This window comes from Haliotis rufescens, unplaced genomic scaffold, assembly GCF_023055435.1.
Source record: "Haliotis rufescens isolate VD_foot unplaced genomic scaffold, xgHalRufe1.0.p SCAF_14, whole genome shotgun sequence".
NCBI lineage: Eukaryota > Metazoa > Mollusca > Gastropoda > Lepetellida > Haliotidae > Haliotis > Haliotis rufescens.
In genome coordinates this window covers 22,388,478-22,409,022 of record NW_025963824.1, presented here as the reverse complement: position 1 = coordinate 22,409,022, position 20,545 = coordinate 22,388,478, and the positions used below count along the sequence as shown (strand labels likewise).

General features: G+C 40.8%; 1 protein-coding gene across 1 annotated transcript; it reads left to right on the top strand.

Moving 5' to 3' along the window:
- The first annotated feature begins 1,743 nt into the window (after nt 1-1,743).
- Nucleotides 1,744-19,645, top strand: LOC124115126 (carbohydrate sulfotransferase 15-like). Its single transcript, XM_046475953.2, has 8 exons — nt 1,744-2,517; nt 5,374-5,605; nt 11,403-11,522; nt 14,657-14,813; nt 15,887-16,055; nt 16,689-16,836; nt 17,548-17,740; nt 19,505-19,645. Exons 1-8 carry the CDS (start codon nt 2,107-2,109, stop codon nt 19,602-19,604), a joined length of 1,530 nt encoding a protein of 509 aa, XP_046331909.1. The 5' UTR covers nt 1,744-2,106; the 3' UTR covers nt 19,605-19,645.
- Nucleotides 19,646-20,545: the final 900 nt, after the last annotated feature.

Below are 20,545 nucleotides of genomic sequence, written 5' to 3'. Positions count from 1 at the left end.
GTTTAAGGGACGGCGTTGTTTAATGAAGGGTGTTTTGTAATGGACAGCGTTGTTTTAGAAATGGCGCTGTTTAAGGGCACTGAGCGCTGTTTAAGAAAAGGTGTTGTTTAAGAGATGTGAAAGAGACAGTGTTCTTTACGTGAAATCAAAGATTCATTCAAAGTAAGAACCACAAAATACAGAACAAACAGAACCTGTGTCTGAACAGTTTGTGTAGAGTATTTAGACCGTCGTGAAATGACCATGCAGAGCATTCTCCTGTTTGTTATGTCAACTGCTATGATAGGAGCTTTCGTCTGTTTGCTGTACGCATTGATCAGTGAATCGTAGAGGGCTGCGCGTATGTCAACACACATGGTTGAGTCTGGCGACAGCAGTGGCGGGGTAAGGGTTATGCTGTCAGTAACACACACACACACACACACACACACACACACACACACACACACACACACACACAAGGCTGTAGGCAACAATGTTGAGATTGCTAATGTTATCTTAGCGTTCGCAGTGAATAGATCGATGTTGACCTGTGGAAGACTGGCTGTTCTATGGTTCGTGGTGACGGCACGATCTTTCCTGTGTATATCGTCTAAAAGATAAACAGGTCTTGTGGATCAGTGAGTGTGGGATGCCTGTCCAAAGAGCACTATTGGAGAGTTATGTTTAGCGCCGCTTTGAATAGTATGTCAGTGATTGTACGTATCAGTCTCATCTGGGAGGAAAGCCTGAATTGATGCAGGTCTTAAACCAGAGACAATAGGGATTCGAACCCACGATCGTAGGTTCCTGGGACGCATATGCTTGTGGTAAGAGTGAGTGAGTGAGTTAAACTTTAAACATCGGCAGTGTTGTAGCCATATTGTGACTAAGAGTGTGATATATAGAACTTAAACTGACGATAAATAACACGCATTTTAACAAGCCACAGGTGTGTATTTAAAACTTGCATGAGAATTAACATCAGTTCGTGAGTGAGTTAATTTTTCGTTGCTTTCAATAGTATTTCAGTCAAATCACAGCGTGTTAGCTTAATGTCGGAGGAAAGCCCAAAGTGATGCAGGGGAAACAGGAACATGAGTATAGTAATGACAGACTAAGAATTTTTAAAAACCCAAGGCGATTCTGGGTTTTAAACTCATGGTCACAAGATTATGGCACGCCTGAGGGACGTAAGTCTAAACAGCGACTTGCGTCGCCTGAATCGAGCAACAATTAGATAATTAGATGTGCCAGATTGTGTTGTATAATGTGCTAGTCAAGTGAACTAGTGAAACCAGTTGAAATATGAATTCCCGCAGTGCTGTCGAGATGACTATTAGTTGAAATATGAATTCCCGCAGTGCTGTCGAGATGACTATCAGAGTTAGGGGAGCGTTACTGACTCGGTGTCTCCTGGGCCGAGGTAACATGTATGCTTGTGGAGACACCAGCTGTTACATACATTACATGGTCTGTTGACATGGGTTGGTTGGTTTGTTGTTTAACGCCGCACTCGGAATATTTCAGCTATATGACGGCGGTCTGTAAATAATCGAGTCTGGACCAGACAATCCAGTGATTGATATTATGAGCATCGATCCACGCAATTAGGATCGATGACATGCATCAACCAAGTCAGCGTGCCTGACCACCCGATCCCGTTAGTCGCCTCTTACGACAAGCAGAGTCGCCTTCTACGACAAGCATGGGTTGCTGAAGACCTATTCTACCCCGGATCTTCGCGGGTCCTGTGGACATGGGGCATACATAACAAGGGTTACGGTATTTTCAACATGTTGACTAATCCTCGGAAACAGTGTTTTACACGACCGTGTCATCGCGAACGAAGTATGGTCCACACACAGTAGCCGTATCATCGAGAAAAAAGAATGGTCCAGAGACAGTAGCCGTAACATCGAGAAAAAAGAATGGTCCAGAGACAGTAGCCATATCACCGGGAGAAAAGGATTATCTACAAATAGTAGGAGCATGATTGAGAACAAGGTAGTATCTACACGGACATAGGTCGGTATCAAAAGGATTTAGTATGAACGGAAGCCTGAGCAAGTCTATTGGCAGATAAGCAGCACACTGCCACACCGAGACGCAGTGTACGGTCAGACCATGGGGACGAGAGGCCGTTGTATTAGAGCAGTGTCGTTTGTCGTCAGACACTGGTCTGTCGTGGGGGCGCTGCTTGCTCCCATCGTTCTTCTATGTATGTTTAATATAGAATACGCCAGCTACAAAATTCCAGTGAGACTGAATGTCCATTCGTCGGATGTTAAATACATCGAACACGTGTTACATACCATTCACATTCCTCCAGTTGAGATCACAAAGAATGACACTGACCATAACACGCTAAACAACGTGTCTATGACAGAAATGGAGACCGAAAAACGCGAAGTAGACGCTATCAGGAAAAAAAAACCATACGCTGTTCCGCAACTGATGAGACTGAGGCGAGGGGCAAAACAACGAGACATCAAAGCTTACAGACAGTACTTAAACAATCTGGATATCATGAGCATAGTGAGTAGTACATGGAGTGTTTATTTTCTGTGTTGACGCCAGTGTTTTCATACTTTGATTATTATTGTAGCTGCAAATATTGAAATGCATTTTGTAGCCTGTCATTGTGTATATCATTATTTCAAAATGCACACGGACAATCATTGGGAAAGAGTGTGCTTTTGTTTACATATTATCTTTCGTAGTCTAGTAGTTAAAGCGTTCGCTCGTCACGCCGAAGACCAGGGTTCAATTCCCTACATGGGTACAATTTGTTCATTTCATTTCCGATGTCCCAGAACATGGCTAAAATGGGGGAAATAAACTCCCTCACACACTTTTGTCACAAAATATTCTCAGTTTCTAGTGAGTGAGTGAGTGAGTTGGGTTTAACGCCGCTTTTAACAGTATTCCAGTTATATCACGGCGTTCTCAGTTTCTAATAAATAATAGTTTGCTTTCATATAAGACAGAGAAAGAAAAAAGCATTAAGAGACAGTGTGGATGTGCATCTGATGAAAGGTCTGCGATAAAGTTATGTTGTCTCCCTGGTAACATTGTTCTCATACAAATGTCGCTACGGAAGTCCCACTTTCCAGACACTTACTGATAGAAACGTCCACATACTAATATTGAATAGCCGTATGTTCTTTGATATTTTGTATTTGTTTAAAACTCTCCGAAAAGTTTGGATTCTATCTTAGACCCAAGTAAATACCAGTAGGTCGTTTAGTCTTCAAATGAAAACATTTTTTGTGACGTCTTTGCTTCTACATATACCCAACATACGTCCTGGAGGACTCTATGCTCATCATTCAGATATATTTTATAACTTCTTAATCTGCAGACACGCCAGGGGAACTCTACACGTTTATATAAGATGTGATTTATGTTCAATATATTTATATCTTTTATTTCTAATGACATTAATTCTATTAGTAATATATATCATTGAAACAGCGATCATTTCATCAGGAATACTCTTGTTAACGTTCTTATATTAGTGAAATAAACTGCCGGGCTAAAGAAAGCATACACCCATGTTTGATAGTGGCTAAAAATGAAAAAAAACAAGAAATGGTTATTCGATGGTGATGTGTTAGATACGGGTATCATAGTTGTGTTTTGGACCTCAGGTTTGCAGTGTTTCAATCTAATAACGTTTTTATAACGTTTGTAATTTTTGGGTCATTTCCAATTTTTTCTTTTGCCCAGGAGTTTATGTGTACTTTTACAGTAGTTTTATGTTAAACGTAGGAAGTATAATACATGCTTGCTGTGCTGCTGTATTACACTGGCCTACATCCTGCTCGACCGCTTCTGTCGACCCCGTGCTCGCTAAGGCAGGAAATGTAAACATGGTCTATCAATACGTGCTCTATATTATCGAGCAAATAAGTAAATAAATCCTTGAAGGTGTCAGATAACGGTAATAATGCCACGAGTAAACCGACGGCGTTGACACAGCCATAGCCATTCCGGGAAACGCGTTATTTACCTACAGGATCTCGGCCAGGATCTCAGGACCAGGATACACTCAAAATGACCCTCGTCATTATTGATTGCAAGTGGTTGTGATTGTGTACGAGTTTTACACTCGTTTCAGTTATATAAATGAACTTCTCATATAAAACAAAAAATAAGCAAAGTTGTGCGTGTTAATTCGTGCAAATCGCATGATGCGTCACATAAAATCAATGACGACATTTATTCGCATCCACTGACATGACGGCAGTTTGCTGAGAGAGTTTTACAAGCACTCTTGTGAAGTGTACATAAAGTGTACTATGTTACCACAACATTTGAACTTTTCGGATCGCCATACAATGCCGACGTTGTTGGTGCCTTTTTTTTATTGGATTCAGTATATATCTGGAAGATACGGGCGTGCTATCATTGCTGTAAGAATCAGGCTATCAAACAGTTAATTTATCACTGAAGACCCTAAAACCCAGAACAAGGGTTGTATCAGCTGTCGTCAAGCATATAAAACCCCGTTGTTATATTGGGCTGTTTGCACAGCCTGTACAGCGGCCGCGCCCAGTATAATCTTCACTTTATTGTGACATTTATGTTCTACTTGTGATATTGTGTTGTGATGTATATTTGCTAACGAACAGTTAGATAAGGAGCATAAGGGTAACCCTATCATCTAAGGCGAGTTGCGTATCTAAGGCGTGAGACACACCGCTGTCAGTGAGATCGAATCCCTGATTAGCCCAGATTAGGATTCTTGGTTTGTTGACACAAGGCAAGTCAATTCATTCAACATTTTTGTTTTACACATTCACACAGTTAATTTGATCAGTTCCTGTTTCAGCTACATGTATGGTCAAGTATAACTATAACATGGTCGTGTATTGCTGACTAGTGATGACTATCGAGGGAATACCGTAAATCGTGAAATTAAAGCGTCTCCAAAAGAATGCGACCGCAATGAAGTGCGATAGTTAAATACACTATTGCGATGCTGTTGTAATGTGTGTACACTTTTTGTAATAGCATCGCCATAGTTTTAGCACATATACCGCTCTAAAATGTACATTTCCTCGCAGTACTGTACTTGAGGAATATTTTGATGTCTCTTCAGACAATGTGTGATGAAAAGTTAATGAATAACTGTCGATAGGGTAGCATTGCTTGAGATACAACTATTACTATTTTAATTTGCCATCGAACGATGAACAGTTGTGATGCATCGACGGTTCGATTAATCGGTACACCCGATTGGGAACAGTAGTTGTTGTTGGCGTGAAAAACAGTTTTGTATAAGATGATTTTGTCTTGATGATTGACAATTAAAACTTCGGAAAAAAACATGGGTTATCTGATTTTTAGAGTGTCATGTTTTTACAATTATTTTTGTTTTTAATTCAGAGTAACCCTGCATTCTTAAGTGACTATAAAAACCCATGTTGGAAGGAAGCACAACCAACGCAAAGACATTCGCCGATTCGAGCCACTACGATTCTGCGCTGCTTGCCGTACTTTATTTTCATTGGTCAACCCAAATGTGGTACTACTGGCATATACAATCGTCTTGGAAAACACCCGGATGTGACTTTACCTGGCCGCAAGGAACCCTTTTGGTTCAACAGGAAACGGTTTTGTGAGTTTTACATGACCATATAATGATCATGCAAAATGATCATGCAAATATTATCAACAAACATTATTTCTATCATTGATTTGAAAATTTCTCGTTTCTGATTGGTCAGTCAGAGGTTTCAGATCTTAATAACCTCTAAATGAACCAACTGGTTTGACGGCCACATCAACACGAAAGCTATTATGAGTGAGAGTGAGTGAGTGAATATCGTTTTACGCCGTTTTTAGCAATATTCCAGCAATATTACGGTGGGGAACGCCACAAATTGGCTTCACACATTGTACCTATGTCGGGAATCGAACCCGGGTCTTCGTCGTGACGAGCGAACGCTTTAACCACTGGGCTACCAGACCGCCCGAAAGCTAATATGTAAACAAAAGCACACTCTTTCCCAATGATTGTCTGTATGCATTTTGAAATAATGATATGTACAATGACAGGCTACAAAGTGCATTGCTATAGTTCCAGCTACAATAATAATCAAAGTATGAAAACTCTAGCGGCATAACCTTTGCGTTAAAATGAACGCTGTGACGTCGTGACGCGGGGTGAGAAGAAAATCTATGGCGATTGTAAAGATGAAATAAAAAGGTGTTATTCCCCTGCTACTTTTGGAGATTAGCAAAGATGTTTTCTTAAATTCCACTTTATTCGCAGACAAGGTTTATGGAATGAAATTTACTGATCGCTGTGAAATAATCATGTACTTTTACCACAGTATAATTTTGCATTCAATGGTTCTTTCTTTAAAGAATAATGAGAATACTTAGTGTTGCTGTTTTCAAAATGTAAGTGTACTTTTGGACGTTCTACATTAGAAAAATGTGAAATTATAATTATACGGTTTTTTATTCAAAACTTAGATACTTGAGACAATAAATCATTTGTAAAGAATAAGGGTCACATGACTATTTGCAATGTGGTCGGACGGCCAAAAATAACCACAAAAGCGTTATTCGGATTTAAATTATAGAAAAGGACAAATGTATATATATGCTCCTTGTGGTGCGTTAGATTAATTTCTATTTTTTAAATATACACATCGAGGTGTCCTCTTTCCTGAGCAATACACCTCAGGGTGTCCTCTTTCCCGAACAATACACTCCAGGGTGTCCTCTTTTCTGAGCAATACACCTCAGGGTGTCCTCTTTCCTGAACAATACACCCCCGGGGTGTCCTATTTCCCGAACAATACACCCCAAGGGTGCTCTCTTTCCCGAACAATACACCCACAGGGTTCTCTCTTTCCCGAACAATACACCCACAGGGTGTCCTATTTCCCGAACAATACAGACCCAAGGGTGCTCTCTTTCCCGAACAATAAACCCCCAGGGTGCCCTCTTTCCTGAACAATACACCTCAGGGTGTCCTATTTCCCGAACAATACACCCAAAGGGTGCTCTCTTTCCCGAACAAAACACCCCCAGGGTGTCCTATTTCCCGAACAATACACCCCAAGGGTGTCCTATTTCCCGAACAATACACCCAAAGGGTGCTCTCTTTCCCGAACAAAACACCCCCAGGGTGTCCTATTTCCCGAACAATACACCCCCAGGGTGTCCTATTTCCCGAACAATATACCCCAAGGGTGCTCTCTTTCCAGAACAATACACCCCCAGGGTGCCCTCTTTCCTGAACAATACACCCCCAGGGTGAACTCTTTCCTGAACAATACACCTCGCGGTGTCCTATTACCCGAACAATACATCCAGCGTGCTCTCTTTCCCGAACAATACACACCAAGGGTGCTCTCTTTCCCGAACAATACACACCAAGGGTGCTCTCTTTCTCGAACAAAACACCCCCAAGGTGCCCTCTTACCTGAACAATACACCCCAGGGTGTCCTCTCTCCCGAACAATACACCCCAAGGGTGCTCTCTTTCTCGAACAATACACCTCCAGGGTGCCCTCTTTCCTGAAAAATATACCCCAAGGGTGCTCTCTTTCCTGAACAATTCACTCCAGGGTGTCCTATTTCCTGAACAATATACCCCAAGGGTGTCCTCTTTCCCGAACAATAAACTCCAGGGTGTCATCTTTCCCGAACAATACACCTCAGGGTGTCCTATTTCCCGAACAATACACCCCATGGGTGCTCTCTTTCCCGAACATTACACCCCCACGGTGTCCTATTTCCCCAACAATACACCCCCGGGGTGCCTTCTTTCCTGATCAATACACCCCAAAAGTCCCCATTTTCCTGAACAATACACCCCAGGGTGTCCTCTTTCCCGAACAATACACCTCCAGGGTGCCCTCTTTCCTGAACAATATACCCAAAGGGTGCTATCTTTCCCGAACAATACACCTCAGGGTGCCCTCTTTCCCGAACCATACACTCCAGGGTGTCCTCTTTCCCGAACAATACACCCCAGGGTGTCCTCTTTCCCGATCAATACACCTCAGGGTGCCCTTTTTCCCGAACAATACACTCCAGGGTGTGCTATTTCCTTAACAATACACTCCAGGGTGTCCTCTTTCCCGAACAATACACCCAAGGGTGTCCCCTTTCCCGAACAATACACCCCAGTGTGTCCTCTTTTCCGAACAATACACCTCCAGGGTGCCCTCTTTCCTGAACAATATACCCCAAGGGTGATATTTTTCACCGAACAATACACCTCAGGGTGCCCTCTTTCCCGAACAATACACTCCAGGGTGTCCTATTTCCTGAACAATACACTCCAGGGTGTCCTCTTTCCCGAAAAATACACCCAAGGGTGTCCTCTTTCCCGAACAATACACCCCTGGTGTCCTCTTTTCTGAACAATACACCCCAGGGGTGCTATCTTTCCCGAACAATACACCCCTGGTGTCCTCTTTCCCGAACAATACACCCCTGGTGTCCTCTTTTCTGAACAATACACCCCAGGGGTGCTCTATTTCCCGAACAATACACCTCCGGGGTGTCCTATTTCCTGAACAATACACTCCAGGGTGTCCTCTTTCCTGATCAATACACCCCAGGATCCCCTCTTTCCCGAACAATACACCCCAAGGGTGCTCTCTTTCCCGAATAATACACCCCAGGGTGCCCTGTTTCCTGAACAATATACCCCAAGGGTGCTATCTTTCCCGAACAATACACCTCAGGGTGCCCTTTTTCCCGAACAATACACTCCAGGGTGTCCTATTTCCTGAACAATACACTCCAGCGTGTCCTCTTTCCCGAACAATACACTCCAGGGTGTCCCCTTTCCCGAACAATACATCCAAAGGGTGTCCTCTTTCCTGAACAATATACCCCAAGGGTGCTATCTTTCCCGAACAATACACCTCAGGGTGCCCTTTTTCCCGAACAATACACTCCAGGGTGCCCTCTTTCCCGAGCAATAGACCCCAAGTGTGCTCTCTTCCCCGAACAACACACCCCCAGGGTGTCCTCTTTCCTGAACAATACACCCCCTTGGTGTCCTCCTTCCTGAACAATACACCCCCAGGGTGTCCTCTTTCCTGAACAATACACCCCTGGTGCCCTCTCTCCCGAACAATAAACACCCCAGGATACCACGTTGTCCTATTCCCCATTGTTCTCGGTGCCTCGGATTTGGTACCTCCCATGCAATCTGCTCCCAAACCATGCTTGTGGTTTTGACACCGAGGTCCATCCATGGATCCAGAATATGTAGGGGTGTCATGGAAAATGATAAATACAAAATTCTTTGAAATAGGCCCGTATACAACCTCAGAAATATCCAGGCCAACAAACCTGATCTTGTCCTTTTTCATAAATCCAATGAAATCATTTATATCATTGAATTTTATGTCCCTTTTGACACTCATGTGATTGACACGATTCAGGAAAACATGACGAATATGTGGACCTCGCTTTCGTAATGTCAAGCATGCATCCCAAGTACCTAGTTGTCCGACTCCCCGACTCCCCATTGTTCCCGGTGCCTAAGGGTTTGGTACCTCCCAATCCGTTGTCTTACATTGGAAGAGTACCCGGGTTTGCTACTAGGAACACAACCCTTCTGACAATCGGGGTAATGCAGAAGGCTGGAGTGTTGGGGAGTCTTCACATTCTAATAAGAATTTTATCATGTAGTTTTAATCCTCAATAATAGTAATGATAATTATTATTTCGTGTAGGTGAATGTACACAAAAGAAGACTGTTTTATTACTATACACATATTGAAGATTATGACGACATGATGACACAAATTTAGATACAGTATTTTTAATGTAGAGCCTAGTTATCTGTAGTTATAATCACGTTAAATAAAACATTTCACACCTCGCGCTGCGCGTTGGGTTCCAAATTCTTATATGAGCGGTTACATATATAACTGTGCGTCGAAAACACAGTAGGATTCTAACAGCCACGAGCACTTGGATAAGTCAGACTGATTAAGTACTAGGTCAATACCTTTCATATGTTTGCCGCAATACCATAGCAACATCAAACATGTCACTGTAAAATCTGAATTATTGTTCATTACTGTGTTTTCTGCACACGCAAATACCGTACTTATCTTGTGAGTTTACATAGATATCATACACATGCATGAATAGCGGGGCCGGAAAAGAAATTCTTTGATAGTGTTTTTGCGATGATTTTCTTGCCACAACAATTAAAGGGTCTCGTACATCAAGATGGTCTTCACATTCATACAATAAATAATAACTACAATCTAACCCTCCAATATTTATCGTCAAATATATATAAAGACACTCTGATATGATTTGCCATGGTGTCTGTGTATACAGACTCGATTTAGCTGGCAAACAAATCATTCAGAAACTCTTTGACTTTGACCCCTTGGCTTCATCAGCTACAGAAAATGACGATTTCGGAAGTAATTAAACTATCAATTGAAACTGTATCAGCGAGCCATTGTGACAAGGGCTATTAACTTCCATATATTAATCTTGTGCTATAACTACTGTACGGCAACCGACAGAACAGCAGGGGAATCCTGACCTCTGGTACAGTCCACTGCTGTCTCCACTCAACTCCACGTGGTAGTACGTGGCTAAAGGGTTGACGTCCATGTTTGTTCGTTCGTTCGCGGTTACGCCACCAAGAGTCACAATCAATTGTTCAATATTTATCAAACTCAATATTTAATTAACGTAATAGTTATTTCGCCAAGCCAAACTTGGGATTGAAGAAAAAAGGCACTTATCAAGAAAAGTATACATGCGCAGTAAATAGCGGAGAAGATTTCCGGGCGTCAAATCCCATTTAATTACGTTTATCATCCAAAACTTGCTCCCACAGGAGATATCGCTTGGGTATCACTGTAGATATCGCTGCAATGAAATCGCATCATAATGCTTTGCAGACCATTGTGACGTCATTGGTTACCATGACGTCACAATCATATGACATCACTAATGGCTCTGCTACTGAAGCTGTAAGCAGTACTTTTTACACTTAAGACACTGCTAATTACTGTCTACAAACTGAAAAAGTTTGAAGAATGATGTTGGATGATAAGTAAAATCTTACCCTCGTGTCTTTTGATATCAAATATATCAACACTTGTTGATAAAAGTGGAAAAAATCCTCGGCAAGCCTCGGAGTTTTTCCACTTTTATCAACACGTGTTGATATATGTGATATCAAAAGACACTCGGGTGAGATTCTCTTTTTATCAACCAATCAGAATGAAGCGCACATATCTATTCGTTTTACACATTTTAAGACATTTAGACATTTAACGGTTAATAATATATTTTACGACATCTACTTGATGATAACCAAATGAATACAAAAACATTGAGGGTATAAATAATTTCTGTTTGTCTACCTACAGATTCCTGCATGTTTATACCTTGTGTTTCAGTTCAAGTCAGTTCCTCGGTTTCAACGTATTTGGATTTTTTTCAAAGAAATGCCGAAACTATCGAGAGAAGTGTGAGGGGAAATAGTTCCACGAGTCTACAGTTTCATCACATGGTTACAGGTAAAGGATCAACCATTTGATATTCCAGGAGTTCAAAAGCAGATTGTTTTCTTTTCAAAAATGCATTGCAAAAATGTACATATTGTGGCTGAGAATGTCTTTGCTTTCTTATTTTTATCGATAAAATCCCAACCCCCGCCTTCTACGAACATCAAATGCTCGGTCCTAAACCCATTCTTTAACTCAATCTTCAGGCAGTAACAATCTTTGATTCTGAACATTCTTTGGATTATGGCAGGGCCTTTCGGCTAAATGCGAGAATAAAATTACTAAAGTCTTCACGTGAACACTGCTCATTAGTCAGGCTTGTGTAAACTTGTGAAAAAGGAACACTGTAAGATGACAAACATTGTCCATGCATTGAAGCAAAGTAATAGTTACCGACTGACGAACGAATGGGGAACGTGTCAGTGTTGCGATACACAGTAATATGTGGCAGTAGGGTGTTCATTTGTGTTTGCCATTGGCAGCAAATGATTGAAACGGTCTTAAAATGTCGAGGCTGTAGTGGTTTGATTGTAACAGGAAGTGTAATTTAGAGTTACCTCCCTTCGTTGTTGACATGACAGTTTCTGGAAGGCTGGCTGTACTTATATAAGAGCGACACGAGGGCGACCTGACATGCGTCTTATCAATTTGCCATACATATCTGGATCGGAAATATATATGGTAACACCGAATTTCTGCCAGTTTCCATCACTACTCAGGACTTTAAAAAATGGCGTCCAAAATATCATAGCAAAGAAATTACATTGTTTAACACAAATGCAGCATTATATTATTGAAGAGTATTAGAAAATGTTATACCAGTAGTCAGAGTATTTACTAGTATTAGTCCGGTGGCTTCTCCAACAATATCATTAAGTCATAATATCGACAATCATTTTTAAAACGTGCATTTAATCATAGACTTAAAAATGTAAAATGATTATCTACATGTCTGAATTTTCCCTTTGATCTAAAGTTGTTATGGGGGAAATCATAATAAACCTACAGGATAGCGTTTGAGAGCAGTATGTGTTAAAATGAAGTTTTAACTTATTTAATTATTAAGCTCGTAAAAAACATACACTGTGAGGCTTCAAGGTGAGGTGAGGTGAGGCGAAATTGGGTTTAAAGTCGCGTCCAAGATTATTGCATTTATATAGCGACAGCATGCACGTTATGTTTATGTGTGTGTGTGTGTGTGTGTGTGTGTGTGTGTGTGTGTGTGTGTGTGTGTGTGTGTGTGTGTGTGTGTGAGAGAGAGAGAGAGAGAGAGAGAGTGTGTGTGTGGGTGGGTGACTGCTTGTACTAGTCCAGACTGAAGCCGATTTAAAGTGCTAGCTCACTGAGATACCATGCCCCGTTTAACATGAATATCCCACTCAGACACAGTATACTGACTCCGAGCAGACCAGTCCTTGTTTTAGCCCCTAAATGCCGAGCGCCAGACAGGGTAACCATAAGTACCATCTTTAAACGTCTTTTGGTATGACGCGGCCGGGGATCGAACCTAGGACCTTCCGCTCTCCGGGCGGACCCTCTACCACTAGACCATGTAGGCGGTCGTAATACTTCAAACAGATAATAAATCTTCAAAATTATTTCCAAGATTTAAGCCATGGAATCGTTTTCAAACTATATAATTCTACAGGAGAAGAATTGTCGTGTGACAAACCTCTCTTTCACTGCCCCCATGGGAGAAGGCAGTGTTGGCATGATGAAAAAGGTCGTGTGACTAACCACTATTCAACCCTTTCTACAGAAGGCAGTTTTGACAGGATGTATAAGGTCGTGTGACAAACCTCTGTTCAACCCTCTCTACAGAAGGCAGTTTTGACAGGATGTATAAGGTCGTGTGACAAACCTCTGTTCAACCCTTTCTATAGAAGGCAGTTTTTACATGGTGTATAAGGTCGGGTGGCAAACCTCTGTTCAACCCTCTCTACAGAAGGCAGTTTTTACATGGTGTATAAGGTCGTGTGACAAACCTCTGTTCCACCTTCTCTCTATAGAAGGCAGTTTTTACATGATGTATGAGGTCGTGTGACAAACCTCTGTTCCACCCTCTCTCTATAGAAGGCAGTTTTTACATGATGTATAAGGTCGTCTGACAAACCTCTGTTCCACCTTCTCTCTATAGAAGGCAGTTTTTACATAATGTATAAGGTCGTGTGACAAACCTCTGTTCAACCCTCTCTATAGAAGGCAGTTTTTACATGATGTATAAGGTCGTGTGACAATCATTTGTTCAACCCTTTTTACAAAAGGCAGTTTTACATGCCGTAGAAGGATGTGTGACAAATCTCTGTTCAACCCTCTCTTTAGAAGGCAGTTTTTACATGATGTATAAGGTCGTGTGATAAACCTCTGTTCCACCATCTCCCTACAGGAGAAGGCAGTGTTGACAACATGAATAAGGTCGTGTGACAAACCTCTGTTCAACCCTCTCTATAGAAGGCAGTTTTTACATGATGTATAAGGTCGTGTGACAAACCTCTGTTCCACCCTCTCTCTATAGAAGGCAGTTTTTACATGATGTATAAGGTCGTGTGACAAACCTCTGTTCCACCCTCTCTCTATAGAAGGCAGTTTTTACATGATGTATAAGGTCGTGTGACAATCATTTGTTCCAACTTCTCCCTACAGGAGAAGGCAGTGTTGACATCATGAATAAGGTCGTGTGACAATCGTTTGTTTAACCCTCTCTATAGAAGGAAAATTTTACATGATGTATAAGGTCGTGTGACAAACCTCTGTTCATCCCCTTCTACGTAAGGTAGTTTTACATGACGTATAAGGTCGTGTGACAAACCTCTGTTCAACCTTCTCTCTGTAGAAGGCAGTTTTTACATGATGTATAAGGTCGTGTGAAAAACCTCTGTTCCACCTTCTCTCTATAGAAGGCAGTTTTTACATGATGTATAAGGTCGTGTGACAAACCTCTGTTCCACCTTCTCTCTATAGAAGGCAGTTTTTACATGATGTATAAGGTCGTGTGACAAACCTCTGTTCATACCTTTCTACGGAAGGTAGTTTTACATGACGTATGAGGTCGTGTGACAAACCTCTGTTCATACCTCTCTACAGAAGGTGTTTTACATGATGTATAAGGTCGTGTGACAAACCTCTGTTCCACCTTGTCTCTACAGGTGAAGGCAGTGTTGACATCATGTGGGACAACCATCTGTGGCAGGAGCTGCCCCGCAACAACAAGTGTACAGAGCCATGTCTTACTAACGCCGACTACGTACACCACCTTAACCCTGGCACCAAGATCATTGTGTCACTCAGGAATCCAGTAGACAGGTGCGTAGTATGTTTAATATTGTAATTAACGTAAATAATTATTTGCAAGTTTTTCTACATTCTGTAAGGATGTTGTTTATCAGTGACTAGCGGGTGTCGTCCTCGTTCTATTACCATTAAAATTTACTTACAATAAATTACGCATTTGTAAAACACATGGATGACACTGGAAAGACAGAAACACATGATCAGAATGTCAGAGCAATATGAATAATAACATTTGTAATATCACAAATTCAACCCTTGACGTGATCATCCTTAAGGCTCTCATTTGCATTCTTTTTTTCATAGAATAATTAAATATAACATACATGTATGTAAATGTATTTGTTATATATAGATAGCAAGTGATACATATAACATGTCTGTATGTCTTTTTATGAAGACATTAAGCATGTTTAGGAGGGATGTCAATTTCTTATCGTATGTAGAATGCAACATTTCCCTGTATGCATTTACACATACATCATGGCGAGAACCCTTTAAACTCCGGTTAGAAGTGATCTTCAGCAACCCATGCTTGTAAGAGGCGACTAACGGGATCGGATGGTCAGGCTCGCTGACTTGGTTGATGCATGTCATCGTATCCCAGTTGCGTGGATCGATGCTCATGTATCCGTCACTGGATCAGACTCGATTACTGACCGCCGTCATACAGCTGGCGTATTGCTGAATTGGGCGTTTAAAAAACAATAAAACATAACTAAAAGAGTTCCGTCACTGTCTCCTACATCAACTCATACTGTGTTCGTGTGGATCCTCCCATCCATCAGATAAGATCCTTTACATAAAAAAATCCAAGCCAAACGTTTAGACGTTGGGGATGCCAGAGGGATGCATAATGATGTGTAGAGTGGACACTTCGCCGGCTCTTGTCAATCTATCTGAGTTGGTAGCTTGCTTGTTCTAACATCCCGAAACTATATCATATATTCACGGGGAATCCACCCCGATGCATCTTTAATGGTTGACTGGTTGATTCTGGAATCTCCCAGTTGTCACTTTATACCTTCATCGTCAGCTTTATTCGCATTCATGTGATGACCTAACACCATGTATTGTTATTATTTCAGAGTCTATTCCGACTACTTATTTGAGCACATATACCTCAAATACACGCCAGATAGACTGGGCTTTCACAAACGGATCATTGAGGCCATTTATCGTTTCAAAGGTTGTTTGAAACATTATTCCCTAAGGCGCTGTATTTACGACTCAAAGTTGGAGAATGCAGTGTCCATTGTAAGTGAAACTACGTAAAAGTGAATAACATTTTTCTCATGGGTTGAAATAGGAGCATTTGCTTAGGCCTACTCATGACCATCTATTGAATCTATTCAATGAGGTTTCTTTGAAGAATTTATTTCAATATATTTTGCGTTCATGGATATATAAAATTAAAAACCGATGTGTCATATAAATAAAATCAAGTGTAATAGCTGATTATTTAATCAATAAAAACACAAAAATGTAGACAACTATACGAAAACCGTGACGTTTATCGCAATGATGCAACACAAATCCCGTTCACTATTTTATCAACCAATCAGGAAACATAAACGCAACAGTTGTTTTCTTTGGTTAGCCACTAATTTAGTCTTTGTTGAGGTAAGGTTTGGTAGCCTAGTGGTTATAGCGTTCGCTTGTCACGCCAAAGACCCGGGTTCGATTTTCTACATGGGTACAATGTATGAAGACCATTTCTGGTGTCCCCCGCCGTGACATTGCTGGAACATTGTTAGAAGTAGCGTAAAACCAACTCACAACTTATTGTTAAATATAGGCTCCTTTTATTTTCATTATTTGATTAGTAACATCGATATCAGATGCATTCTCTGAAATGGTGTTAGACTAATTTGTATGTTATTGTTCAAGGTTCGTCCAATCATTGGAATATACCACGCCTTCCTCGAGGATTGGTTGAAAGTGTTTCCACGTGACCAGGTACACGTGATCAGGTTTGAGGATTACGTCGCAGACACACGTGGAGAGATGAAAAAACTGTTTGACTTTCTTTCTCTGAGTAAGTACCAATAAAGATGCATCATCAACATAGTTTAGAATACAACAAGGGAAGTTGACGTCTAATTACTGGGAGAGTGACATTCTCCAGTTATATCACAGTGTGCCAGTTTGATGTGGGAGGAAAGCATTTGGTTAGATTGTAAGTTTAAATGTCCATTTACAAAATGCGGGTAGAGTGATGAGGCATTAGTCCTAGATACCCCTTGCTTATCGGTTGGCTGTATATCTGGCCATGCTGCCCTGACAACACTGGTGAAACATGTCCTGCCTAAACGTCTTGTTACCCATGGGTACTCGGCACTTGCCGTAAGAGGTGACTTTGTAGAGCGCGTGACATAGCACCCCTGTAGCGCGGGACGTTACCGTTTCTAACACAAATAAACATTGTAACTGTTACATTTTTAATGCAATTGAATATTTTGACAATGACATTTGAAAATATGCAATGTTGACCCCGTTCTGTCATTCCTGACCCCGTTTGGAACCTGGTCAGAGTGAAACCACGTCAGGTGACAACATGGATCGGGTGGTCAGGCTGCATGACTTGTCTGATCGCACCCGACAACGTAGGACGTTGTTCATATTACAGTCCGCCATCCTACAGCTGGAATATTGCTGAGTAAAACAACAAAACTTATTATATTATTATAGATAGATGTCTCAGTCGGAACATGGAGCCTTGATATTGCAGGATCTCTTTTGCCCTCAGGTAAACTGTCTGAATCTGAATGGATGGACGTTCTTGGCAAAACACAAATCAACCAGAGGCCAAAGTCCAGCCGCAACATCGGCAATATGAACAATGACACCAGGACGATATTAGAGGAGTTCTATGAACCTTATAACCAGAGACTTGCCCAACTTCTAGAGGACGAAAAATATTCATGGAGAGATTTAAAGAGGTGACAGTGGCACTGACAACCACATGTACATCCACAACGTTGTATGCCAATAAAAGCGACCAATACATTTTCCTAATCATATTACAAAGCGAGAGTTGGGGTATCAGCTCGATTAGCATTGGTACCGCTGTACACGATCAATCCATACAACAACACAAGACCTGTATGAATAAACAGTCTGTTTATAAGACAGCCACAGAATCATTCTTTTATGTCATCGGTCAGCAATAGATTGCCAACAATCAATTATTAGAGAATCAGTTAAACGATAAGTTATAGAAGTACATATATGCGAAGAAAATCAGATGAACATGATATGGAATGATTACAGAAGTAACATACTACACTAGTCACGATACATAGTCCGAGGTAAACAACGTGATATAGCAGTTTACATAGGCCTGAATATAGTATACCCGACACATTCTAACTAACACACTCTAACTAATACAATACATGAGTGGGCATTCACACAAGATACATACTAGTTCAGCCACACTTAATTCCATAAGGTAAACAACGTAATAAATTTAACACAATTGACATAATCTATGAACATAAGGGATGCACATCTCTTACAATAGGAATATCTAAGATTTACACGCAAGTATGACATTTTCAATTACCGAATAAACTTGCAGGTATTGCCACGCGTAAAAGCATATAGTTCAGATTTAACTTAGTACAAGATCGTAACAATTTTTATTTCCTGAGTCAATAAACAGTCCATATATATATATATCTATTCTAGCTATAGCAACTACAGATAATCTCATTTTCTGATTAAAGTGACGATAAGATTGTTATAGTGAATTCTAGTGGCTCTATTTCGACAGAACTAAATAATTTAGTTTGACCGAGGCATTGGTGATAAAGGTGTTAATGAGTGAATAAAGGCTTACAAGTTGCTAGTATGTCACGAATGTAAACGTGGTACCTGTCACTTGATAAAAGTGGATGGTACACAGCTGTAGATACGGATAAACATATTAACGCTTTAAATTTGTTTGCCTGATACTGGTCCTGGATTATGTCCGAGGGGCGTGATCGATTTGACCCTTGGCATGTTTAAGATACTGGAACATTGTCCCTTAGTTGTAATATTCCCTCAGATAACAATTTCCAATCCTTGATATGTGGCATGTAACGTGATAAATTATTTGTAAAACATGTTCACCATGTTAATGATAATAAGACATATCTGCTAAACGATCCCGACTATATCACAAGGATGTGTTTATGATGTATTACATAAAGCTATTGATTAATGAAAGATACCTGCCCTACCACTGGCATCCGTCACAAATACATGCAAAAGAAAGTCTAATGTTCACTTGAACAAACACGGGGAAACATTATACAAGTCAAAATAGGGAATTGAACGGTCCTCATTTTGGTCACTGATGCGTCAAATTGGGACATTTAGTGGACATGTCTACCATAAAATGAGTTGAAAGCCTCACTACGGCCGTGAATGGTGTGACCATGATCACCAATGTTTTGAGTGGAAATGTCGAATGCATTTTTGGTAATAATTTTCAGCAAAGGTGACACAATTCGCTGTAAAGGTAACAATCCTCGATTCGCGCTGCTGCTTATATTTGGTCTGTGTACATCGTGGCTATACTCTTAGTTTCACCATGTGGTAAATGTCTATTACCCATACAGCCTTGGGCGTTCCTCACACAACACGCTGAAACGTTGCTATTGAAATGAAATGTTGTTCACTCAATTCTATCAACATGCTTTATATTTACCCTATAGCCAAGCCGGTCACCCACTGCTCCCCAGAACGGCCGACCCAAAGCATTCGCGACGGAACCGACTGACCCAGCTAGAGACAGGAAGTGATCGTCCTTTATGAATGTTTGGGAGAATGTCTGAAACAAATATAGTTGATCCAGTAACTTCATCACATCTCCATATGTATCAAAACATGCATGACATTAGAAATACACCCCCATGTTTGAAAGACATTTCCTTTGTCAAACTTTAGTCAGTATTAGTAAGCATATTTACAAGCCGATAAGCAGGTATCAGGATGTAGCATGTAATAAGTGAAGGTTACTTATTACATGCTACCACATCTAATCTCGATTCAAAATCCCCCCACTGTGGTAGATTGCCTATCGTCTTACCCTGACGGCGTGGATCATTGATCGGGATAAAAATCACTGGATCGCCTGGTGCGGTAAATGTTTATTAGAGATTTGACAGTTTAAACATGTTTCATGTAATCTGATGATTCTGCTTTTGTATAATGTATTACAGTTAGTTCGTGTTACAAATTCTTACCTTCACAATGCCAACCCGTCCATACCTTATAAAAGTTGGTGACGAAGAAGATACCAAGTACAAAGCAGAAAAAAATGACCCAGGTGAGATAGAATATCTTGGTTCGAAGAACCTCCCAGGGTGTATAATAGATCTTCCCTTCGTCGATGCTGTTGGGAAATATAATTTGCACATAACATTGGGGTTCTTGATGCATGTTGAATGTATAAGGAATATCATCTGACAACATCGTAGGTGCCGTGAGCGAACATTTGAATGAGGCCCTCACTAACAATTTAATTTCAAGAAGATAAATATAAACTCTCGAGAAAAAGAAAGCATACGCCTTACTTGATGGAAGGTAGTAATGAAACAAGAAATAGTAGCTCCATGGTGATATATTAGATACGAGTCGTATGGCAGGAGAATTAACATTTATTTTCTATGCAAACTGTGCGAGTGGCCGGTGCTACCAGACAGGCAGGAAATTGTTACCCTCTTCTGACACATTTTCAGTAATAAATTCATTTA